Here is a 10,998-nt window from a genome sequence, read left to right on the forward strand (position 1 = left end):
TTGGAGTCTCGAAATTTCCAAGTGGAGCGTGAACATGGCGAGTAATTTTTGATCGTTGACAATCGCTGCAAGTACGAGCCCAATTTCGGCAATCTTTATTCATGGAAGGCCAAACAAATCGATCGCTGATCAATTTGAGTGAAGCGTTTGCGCCGGGATGACTCAAATATGCAGTTGGTTGAAGATGTCACGACGAAAAGGCTGTGTGATGAAGGGCCGAGGTTTTCCTGTTGATGTATCACAAAACACCATAAGTGAGGTACCAGGAATCGGCACACGTTCAATGCTGAGAGAAGAGTTTTTCTTAGTAATTCTTCTGAGTTCTTCGTCTTTTTCTTGAGATTTAACTAGCAACTCAAAATCAAATGGTGCAGAAACGGTTTCGATCCGGGAAAGAGTATCGGCAACGACATTATCGGTACCTTTGATATGTTGTATATCTGTTGAAAATTCTGCGATGAACGAAAGTTGATTGAGTTGAATTGGCGGGAGCTTTTCACGTTTTTGTTGTAAGGCGTAAATTAATGGTTTGTGGTCTGTGAAGATCGTGAATTGGTACCCTTCCAGAAAATGGCGAAAGTGTTGAATCGCAGCGTAGATAGCCAGAAGTTCACGATAATAAGCAGGCCAAGAACTTTCTTTTGTTGACATTTTCTTAGAGAAGAAAGCGAGAGGCTGCCACACGTCATCAACAAGCTGTTGTAAACAAGCTCCAACAGAGTGGTTCGAGGCATCTGTAAATAAACCAAGAGGTGCACCAATGCGAGGGTGAACAAGAAGTGAAGCAGATGAAACGCAGTTCTTGCAGGTTATGAAAGCTTCTTCAAGTTCAGGTGTCCATGTGATTGGTTGAGCGCCTTTCAATAATGGATTACTGATTGCACCGTGCAGAGGAGCTTCATATTCAGAGGCATGAGGTATGAATCTGCGGTAAAAATTCAACATTCCCAGGAAACGGCGAAGATCTTGAGCTGTTTTTGGTAAAGGGTAATCTTGAATCACCTTTACTCGTTCTTCTGGGGCTCGAATGCCAGCAGCAGAAATGGTGTAACCAATGAAATTAACCTCTTGAACTCCAAAGATGCACTTCTGTGGATTGATAACTAGGCCGTACTTTGCAAGACGTTCGAAAATAATTCGAAGATGACGCTCATGTTCTTCTTTAGAACGAGAGAAAACGAGAATATCGTCCATATAGGTGAAACAAAAGTCCAAACTACGCAAAACTTCGTCCATAAACCTTTGAAAAGTTTGGCCAGCATTTCGAAGTCCAAACGTCATGAATGGAAATTCAAAAAGACCAAATGGTGTGATGATTGCAGTTTTACCAATATCTTCTTCAGCAACTGGAATTTGTTGATAAGCTTTTACAAGATCGATCTTAGAAAAGATGATGCAACCATTGATAAAATAAGTGGCATCGTGGATATGACGAACCGGATAGCGATCCGGAATCGTTCGAGTGTTTAGCTTTCGAAAGTCACCACAGGGACGCCAAGATGAGTCACTTTTTGGTGCTAAATGCAGTGGTGAAGACCAAGAACTTTCAGAAGGACGAGTTATGCCAGCTAATAACATGTATTCAAATTCTTTGCGAGCGATTTTTAATTTTTCAGGACATAATCGGCGAACTTTACTTGTAACCGGTGGTCCAGGAGTAGTACGAATGTGATGGACGGTTTCGTGTTTGATGTTTCGAGGTAAACCCGGAGGACGAGTGATTTCAGAAAATTCAGACACAAGAGTAGCGTATGGTGAAGAATCTTGAACCACTTTGATACTGCTCTGCGAAAAAGGCTGAGATAAACCTTGTACTCGAAGACCAGTGGTTACGTCGACGATACGTTTTGTATGACAGTCCGGTAAAAGGTGATAATGAGCGAGAAAATCAGACCCAATTATCGGCAGATCGACGTCAGCGACGATGAATCTCCATGGAAAATCACGACGAAGTCCAAGGTTAAGATTTAAGTTTAGAAAACCATACGTTTTTATTTTGGTTCCGTTTGCAGCACACAACTCGTAGTTAACAGGAGAACGACGGTCTCGTAATAAACGACGAGGAAAACAGCATAAATCAGAACCTGTATCGACGAGGAAACAATTTTTGGTAACTTTATCAACAACAATGAGACGGCTACTAGATGAAGAGCAGTCAGATGCCGTCCTTACGGACTGCTTTGGTCGTTTCCCAAAAACTTGCAAGGCTTGACGCACTTTTTAGCATTTTGCTGAAACTTTTTGTGATACCAACAAACCTCGTCTGTTTTTTTGTTAGAAGAATCGTCCCGGTTTTGAGATTTAATTCGGTTACGAGAATTATGGTGATAACCGTGACGATTTCGAGAACGTGAACGAGAAGCAGCCAATTCAGCGACTTGTTTTTGCAGTTCAGCGACCGCTTTTAATAAATCGTTTTCAGTACCTTTGTTGTTCAATGCAGCGTTGACTGAGAAATTCGGAGGACAAGGCGAAACTTCGATGATTTTATCAGCAAGCTCAGAAAGTTTATCGATCGCCAACTCAGACTGTGATGCAAGGATAGCCTGGACGATTTGCGGAAGACGTTGAAGCCAAAGCCGACGTAAGAGGTTATCCGGCACAATAGTTGTACCAGCAAGCGATTGGAGATGCCGAAGAAACTGGGAAGGCTTACGATCGCCTAGCTCCTCCGCACTGATGAGTTGGCGGACACGTTGTTCCTCAGACGCAGATAATCGTTCAATTATTTTTGTGCATAAATATGTGTAGGGGTTTAATTGAGGAGGATTTTTAATAACATCCTCTACTTCCAATGCAATGCGAGCGTCTAATTGAGAAACAACGTAATGAAATTTTGTTACTTCATTAGTAATGTCAGAAAGCGTGAATTGAGAATCAGCTTGAACAAACCACAAGCTTGGTTTATCTGACCAAAACGGCGGCAATTTCACAGCGACACGATGTACTGCATGGCGTTGGTTGACGGTGTCAGCAATGACGCCTTGAGGCTGCAACTGCTGTTGTTCTTGTAGTTGCTGCTGCTGCGGCGCGGCGGTGGTTCCTGCGGCACCATTTGTTGACGTAGTTCCTCGATCTGTCGTTGAAGCAGCTCGTTTTCCTCACGTAGAACTACAAGTTGACCCTCGTCGCGAAGCATCTTGTGATGAGGCTATAATCTTCTACGATGGCGAAAAGGAAATTCACCAACAAAATACTACAATTCTCGCCAAGGCTTGAATTGTAACACAATTTTATTGTCGGGGTCACCAATATAGGAATAAATGGTTATTTGTTCGAGTATTTACTTCTATTAGTAATAAGTCAATTGGTTAATATCACAACGTCTATTTATTATGAATACAATTGACAGACTAACTATAGAAATGTTTTTTCATTAAACGAAATGAATGTTCGTTGCTATGCTCACACTTTTGTTTCTCAACCACGTTCGAATGTTGGTTCGAATGCTCGGTGCGCTCGCCACACACGTGCTCTTATGGGAGGGACGTTCACGGCGGACTTCAGACCGAAAAGAATCTACCAAAAAATGCATAGTTTGAAAAGAAAAATATAGTAGTAAAAAGAAAAATCAATGTACATTATGTTTCTGTTTGAAAAATAACCTGTTATCAGTCATTTCAGCGAAAAACTATTAATTAAAAATGAAACTTTTATAGGTTATTCAAAACTTACAATATCATCGAGCGAAATGTGGCAACGTCGCATAATGCGCTATAGCTATACTATGCTCACTGTGGCTCATAAACGTGCGTTTTGCATGATAATCGAAATTTTTATTAGAGTATACGAAATTATTAACCCATTTTTTACAATAGCATTAAAAAAATTAAAAAATGCACATGCAAATATAATTTATATTTTTTATTCATACATACTTATAAGCAATAATGAACAATACTTAATTAATAATATATCTCAAATATACAAAACTTTTTACTTTTACGTCGTTTAATCTTATTTAAAATTGTTTTGTTTTTCTTTTACAACTAAAAAGTAATGCACAATAAATAATATACGCTATATAAAACATTTGGCAAACTTTTATCACATTTTGTTTTACATTCATTTGGCTTGATTTTCCAAGAAATTCAAAATTTCTGTAAGAATTTTATTCGTTTTAATGATCGTCAGCTTTCCATTGACGACACCTTGCAATAAACTGCTTACTTGTTCAACCCCTTGAGACCTATAAGTGTTATAACGAGTCGCATTCTCGTTATGTCTCTCTCTCCCTGCAGCCAGTTTGTTTATTAATCATATTTATACTTTACCATGCATTATAATAATTTGTAATTTGTAGCGCAGTTGAAATGTCAGCGAACAAGGTAAGAGTCGAGCCCTACGATCTATACTATCGATAGTCCCTAGCGCAGATGTCGCGGAGAGACCGCGATCGCGAAGGAGAGAGAGAAGGAGAGCGCGCAATGGGTCAGTTGGCATGCGAGCAGAGACAAGTACGGACGCTAGCATAGTTTGACAGTAACACCCCTTTCTTCTGCGTTACGAGATATCTCGAGGGAGTAAGCGAGTACGCAGTGGCGATTATACGAGTCCAAGGATCGCCAGCGATAAGCGAAGGCACATAGCTGGCGCGGACAGGAATTCCGTAGGAAGCGAGAGCGCCCACGCGAGTGTAGGGCAACAGTAAGCGTGGTCACGATCTATTGTTCGTGCATTGCTGCCGTTCTAATAACCGACGACAACTACTGTAAGTACCTACTCAATTCTCTCTCTCTCTCTTAGACTTTCTCTCTCCTATTGCTTGCTGGCTGCATTTGTCGCTTTAGTTTTTCGCCCGGCTTACGCACTCTGTCATTCTGCTCGGCATTGCGTCCTGCCTCGAGCCGCTTTAAGCGAATTCGTTGTCCGATCTTGCTCGGTTGCTGACAAGATCGGCGCGCTGCGTTGCGTCGTCCCCTTGTTCGCTGCCGCTCACATTTCGCCACCACACGCGCTTGTATGTATTCGAAAGTGCCTGAAATACAAGATTCGTTTCTACCAAAATTCGCAGCAACTTATTCCGATACACCTGCCCTGTTGTATAACTACTTCGCCGCGAGACTCTTTAGGTTGTCCCTCACCAAGTAACTTGTGGCTCACGACACTCTCCGCGGGCCGAATTTCTACGTAAGGAAGGAGGCAAGCTGATGCGGCTGGACCCAAGCACTGTTCGCACTGGCGCCTTGGATAGCGCACTTCGCTTTGTTAAAATATTAATCCGCGACAACTATTTATTATATAACTGATTTAGCCCGGAAAGAGCACGAGCTAAAACCCCGTTATAGTGTCTACAATAGTTTGATAACTTATTCCAGCCGAAGATAGACGCTTTTGCATTCCATCGGAGATAACACCAGCCATAGGAGCGAACGATGGTAATAACTTCTGTTCATTTTCGTGGCTAGTTAGTGTAGCAACAACATCTCCAACAGACTTTTTAATATTTATAATATCATTGATAGGTAGACAAGCTCTAGTCAATTTTTCCAGCAAATTAACATCGAAGCAGGCATCGTGAGCTCCTTCTGTGGGGAGAGAGAGCAGCTCAGTACCTAGTGTTGTCAGCTTATATTCACTCTCTCTTTTAGGATATTTTTGTTTAAATAAAAACAATGAATCCGAAAATCCGTCGATGACTTCCTCGTATGACTCAAGAAGAGATAAACTCTGTAAACATAAAATTAGTCGACTAGAATCGAACGGACAATTGTGTGCGACAAACAAACTTTTCTTTTTTAAACTTTTCAAAAATTCTAACAATTTTCCAAAAACTATTCTTTTCGGTAATGTTGGAACCTCAACGCCATATCGGAATAGTTTTTTATGCACTTTCGTAAGGCCGTTAGTTTTTGAAGCTTCTGGGTGGATTGGTTGAGTTGGTGTTATGTATGATTTGAATACTTGTTGTCCAGCCTTGACACATATTTGTAATATTTCATGCTTGAATCTTAATCCAGCAGTTTCCAGGTCAAAAAATACTATAATTACATCATCTGTATCAAATTCTTCGACTGTTTCATTGACAATTTCCACGCAATTAACTTGAGTATCAATTGGTTTTTCTAATAGTGTCATACCACTACTATACGTTGCCTCTCCAACATTTGGTTTTTAATATTTTAACTGAGATTTTTTTGCTTTTAATTCCAACCTCCTTCTTTTTGCAGCAGGTGTTACACGTTCGGTTCTTTTTTTCTCTAAATCTCTTTCTCTTTTCATTACATATTTATTCAACAAATGTTTGTGGTTTATACCTTCTTTGTCTAAAGTACGTTGAATGTATGAAGCTCCACAATTTTTTTCGGCAACAGTAGCACCCCAACGATAATCTGTAGACTCAGATGTGCTTAATAATAAATTTTTTGGATTTTTGTGACACATTGCATTGTTTAAGCTTTCATTAGCTTGACTACTCCCAGCATCAACAAATTTGAGTGAAGTATCTGCCAATTCGTTAAACAATTTGTCCAAACTTTCGAACAAGTATGGATTTTTCAAAACAATGCCTACGTCATTTTCCTCACCTTCTTTATATCTACACCATTCACCACAATTGTTGTGCATGTTAAATAAATGATGTGGTACATTTCTCAATGCAGCATCGATAGCATTAGCATTAGTTTTATTTTGATGAACGGCATATGAAAAGCAGCGCTGAATATGTTTGATAATATCACCAGATAACTCTTTGTCTGGATCTCCTTGCTTTTGTATCCGATATAGCTCGGTACCTACGTTATTGTACGTATGGTTCATATCCGAATGCTTTACAATAGTATAGTCAATTTCATTTTGAATAGCTGCAATACTTGAACTATCGTTATCTCCAATAAAAACACCAACTTGCACATTCTGTTCTTTTAATATTTTATTTTGTGTCAGTAATTCAACAGCCCCATTAGCCTCCATCGCCTTTGCGCTTCCTATAAAATTTTTCCTGCAGTCATGTACTTTCTTCACTCCTGTATGAAGTTCAAGGTCACAGATTCGACATTTTCTATTACGTGTACAAAAATCTAGAACTTTTCCAGTCTTCAAACCTATTAATGCACAATAGCCATTGAGACTATCATACGAATGACCTGTGCCTCTCTGACCATAGCCCATATCAAATGATACAAATATTCTCACGAGAGGTTTCTCAGTATGACTAGAATCTACATTGACAATAAGAAATCCCTCTTGAAGCTCTTCAGGCCTGAGAAGAAAATAATAATAAAAAAATTAATTAACTAAAACAATATGTATAGGGCATTGATCAGCATTTTAATTTATTAATTTACATGATTGTTTTAATATTATTCATATTAAACTAATACTCATTCACCCTATGAAAGCATGGTAAAAAGATCTCGACGTATGTAAATTGATTATAATCTATAGAGTTAAAAAAAGTACATATAAATAAGTAACATACAATCACTCTACAAATTGTGTAGTATATTAATTGATTTGGATATAACATGATAAAAAAATAATGTATATACGTTGATTCAAGTGTAGATTGAAATATAACAAAATATATGAAATATAATTACTCAAAAAAATCTCAATATAAAAAAGTTAATTTGAATATAAAAAAATCTAAAATTAGAACGTAGATTACAATCACTTCAATAAATCAAGAAAAATAATAAATCTCAAGAAAATATGATGTACAGTAAAATTAATGAGAGCATTCGAATATTTTATCTACTACAATTGATTATATCTTATATATATTATATCTACAACTGCTGACGAGTGAAAGATGCTATCTATTACATGATTAGCTTACAACATCTTTTTTAATTCATCAATGCTTTCTTCAGTTAGCAGACGTTCCATGGAGGTGGCCTCCGAGCAACTTTCTTTTGCAACTGCCTCTATGACAGGCCCAATGATTCTTTCATGTTTTTTAAAAGTTTTTGAATCCATTGTAGGTATATCCAACACACTAAAGAATTTAGTTACTTGCGTATGACCAATTCCTGTGTGTACAGCAGCTGAAAACATTTTATCGTTAAAGTTCATCCAAATATCTAGAATATGTTGTCACATATATACAATTGTAATACAATACAAATAATTTTTTTTTATGGAGAAAAATTTCACACTCATTTAAAGAATAAATAAATACCAAATGCTAGTCTTGTGTTGATAGCAAACAAATTTTTTCCTGTAACAGAATTCTTATACTCTTCGCTGCTTTTGAGAGTATTTACTAGTAAACACTCATGACATCGTATACTAAAAATGGATGCCGCTCCATGTACAACTTCTTTTTCAATATATTGAATATCCAATCTTGCTTGGCAAACAGTGCAATTCATATTGTTTGACATATACGCTAAGTCTACGATACGATTGCCTTTCACAGTGCACGTTGCCTCTTCAGCTTCTACTCGTGCTTTCTTTGTGCAGCCTTTCCTCATTTTTCCACATTCTAAGCGTTGTAGCATTCGCTTGTAAACTTTCTTCGAAACAAATATTCCCTTCCATCGCTATTTATCGGATTCAGACATTTTTCAATTGTAAAAGTTACGACAACAACAACATCAAGATGACAACACTTTGAGGTTATACACACGCCGCGAACCTCGTGCTCGACGCTACACATACACGCACGTATACATATATACATAAGCCAAGGTAGACAACATGAGAAAACCAACTTTCAAAATCATGCAATGTTGCCGCATCTTCGCTTCATTTTTACATTTGTAAATTTTATACACAAATGAAAATATAACAATTAACAAATATTCTAAGTAAAACTTATTCCATAATAGTTTATTTTCGTCGGTTTATAAGCTTATACACGCATTTAATGATATAAAACGAGAAATGAAATTTTAGTTATTTAAAGTTAGTAGCATTGATTTTATCCCATGTTAAAGCATAGGCTGCTTTCCCCTTACCTCATACCCCTCATGACTGTCCCCATCCTCCTTAATGAGGTATCTGCATCGAGTAATGCCATTATTATTAATGAAGATACTTCGTCACTTTTTATTATTGGTAAGCTATAATTATAAAGGGATGAAATAATGAGAGTTCCTTGTGTTTATTCTTTGAATTTACTTTCGGGATTACGACTCAAAAAATCAGCTACTGTATTGGTCCTGCATCTACAGTGTACCACGGTGTATGAATACTGATGTAAATACAGAAACCATCTTATCAGTCGTGAATTGTGAAATATGATCGAATTTAGAAATGTTAACGCTTTATGATCCGTCACGATTTCAAAAGTCTGGCCGACTAAAAACTCCCTGAATTTCGTAATACTATACACGATGCTTAAAAGCTCTAATTCCATCGTTGTATATCTTGTTTCAGTTTGTGTTAAGCATCTACTGGTGTAGTATCGCTACATTTTTTATCATCGACACGATCCAGCGCCTGCGTGGGCAATTCGTAATGTATGCGTGTGTATGTGTGTGAGGGTGCTGGAGCCTTAGAAATACTTAGAGTGGCGGCAGCACCTGCTGGTGCTGTCGTCAATCATCGTGGGCACCTCGAGCTCTTTCGGCTTGGCCGGCAGTCGTCGACGACATCGTCCCGTGTGCGGAGCTCCCTCACGAATTACCGTACAACGTACGGCGTGCATCTCGTGCAAAATCTCTAATCGATTCAAACGATTTCTTCGGCCACCCACGTGGTTACCGACACCTCGTGTGTGTATGTGTGTCAAAGGTTTATTTCATTGTTCTCGTGATTGGCGTATGATTGTGTGTTAAAGTGTCATAAAAAAGTGTGAAAAAATTCGAACACGTGCATACGTGCGGCACCGGCATTGTCTTCGCCATGACGTCATCCGCGAATAAAAATTCTTTGTTCGCTTCAATTTCATTGTTTCCTCGTGTGACTGATTGTTAATAAAAAGGGTTTTTTATGCCGTAATGGGCTTTTTCCCTTATACCGTCGTACTAATTATTTTACCCTTCCTAAATATTCGAGTTTTGAGTAATTTCCCCCGGGTTTTCAAAAATTTCAACTTTAATTACGTTTAGAAGCAAAATTGGCGCGAACGCATTCAAGAACTGGGCTCGGCTATCTCGCCGGTAACGAGCCGTGACAATTCAATTGGCAAGGGAAATTATACGAGTACCATGCTCATTGTTTACATCTATTTGATATAAAATGACTGCTATACCACTATTGCTTGCATCCGTTTAAACTTTAAATGGGAATAATAATCCGTTTGAACTTTTAACGGTAATAATTACATACTCCAAGTATGTGCTGTAGTTGTTGTTTGTTTTTGGGATTTTCGAAATCGATTTTTGTCGCGACACGTTCTGGATCAGGAATTATGCCATTATATGATACGATAAATCCAAGGAATTTTATTTTATCTAGTAAGAATTTATATTTTTTTAAGTTTATTATGAAACCATTTGCCATTAATTTTGAGAAAATCACTTGCAAAGCTTGAATATATTTTTCGAATGTTTGAGTACCGATTGCACAGTCATCGACATAAGTTGCTGAATGTTTTTGTATATTTATTTCGTTTGGAACGATGATTTGATTATTTCCTTTCTCAGCGTTATTTTCTACTTCCGGTTGTTTCTCGAAAATGTTTATAATGGGAACCTGGCTCTATAACACCGTTGTAAAAACTCGAATGAAACGCTACCCGCTATGCTTATAACAAATGGTACACGTATGAATTGATACATTCGACCCTTAAAAATGAACGCTGTCAGTGGCCGTGATTCTTTAGCGAGTAAAATTTGCCAGTAGCCCATCGTCATGTCTATCTTTGAAAAAAATTTGCATTTGAAAATATTTGCATGTCTATTATTATTGGTGGTGCCTTGTGGTCTTCCAAATATTTGTTTAAATTTCTCGCATCGAGACATACCCGTATCGCGCCGTCGCTTTTACGTACGATTCGGAGGAGAGTACAGTACTGACTTAGAGCTGGTTCAATGATTTTTGCTTGACACATATTTTCTAAACATATCTCGACCTCGTCGCGTAACGCGTATGGAACTGGATATGATT

At 38.1% G+C, this 10,998-nt stretch overlaps 1 protein-coding gene across 1 annotated transcript; it reads right to left on the minus strand.

Moving 5' to 3' along the window:
* Positions 1-5,271: 5,271 nt before the first annotated feature.
* On the minus strand, positions 5,272-6,078 carry LOC131670176 (uncharacterized). The gene has a single exon (XM_058945566.1). The coding sequence runs from the start codon at positions 6,076-6,078 to the stop codon at positions 5,272-5,274; it is 807 nt and encodes a 268-aa protein (XP_058801549.1).
* Between the last annotated feature and the right edge of the window lie 4,920 nt (positions 6,079-10,998).

Source organism: Phymastichus coffea, unplaced genomic scaffold, assembly GCF_024137745.1.
Source record: "Phymastichus coffea isolate CEN01 unplaced genomic scaffold, Cenicafe_Pcof_1.1 PCOF00103, whole genome shotgun sequence".
Taxonomy (NCBI): domain Eukaryota; kingdom Metazoa; phylum Arthropoda; class Insecta; order Hymenoptera; family Eulophidae; genus Phymastichus; species Phymastichus coffea.

Coding starts and splice junctions, on each gene's coding strand:
- LOC131670176 (XM_058945566.1), bottom strand. CDS start 6,078: ATGACACTATTAGAAAAACCAATTGATACTCAAGTTAATTGCGTGGAA.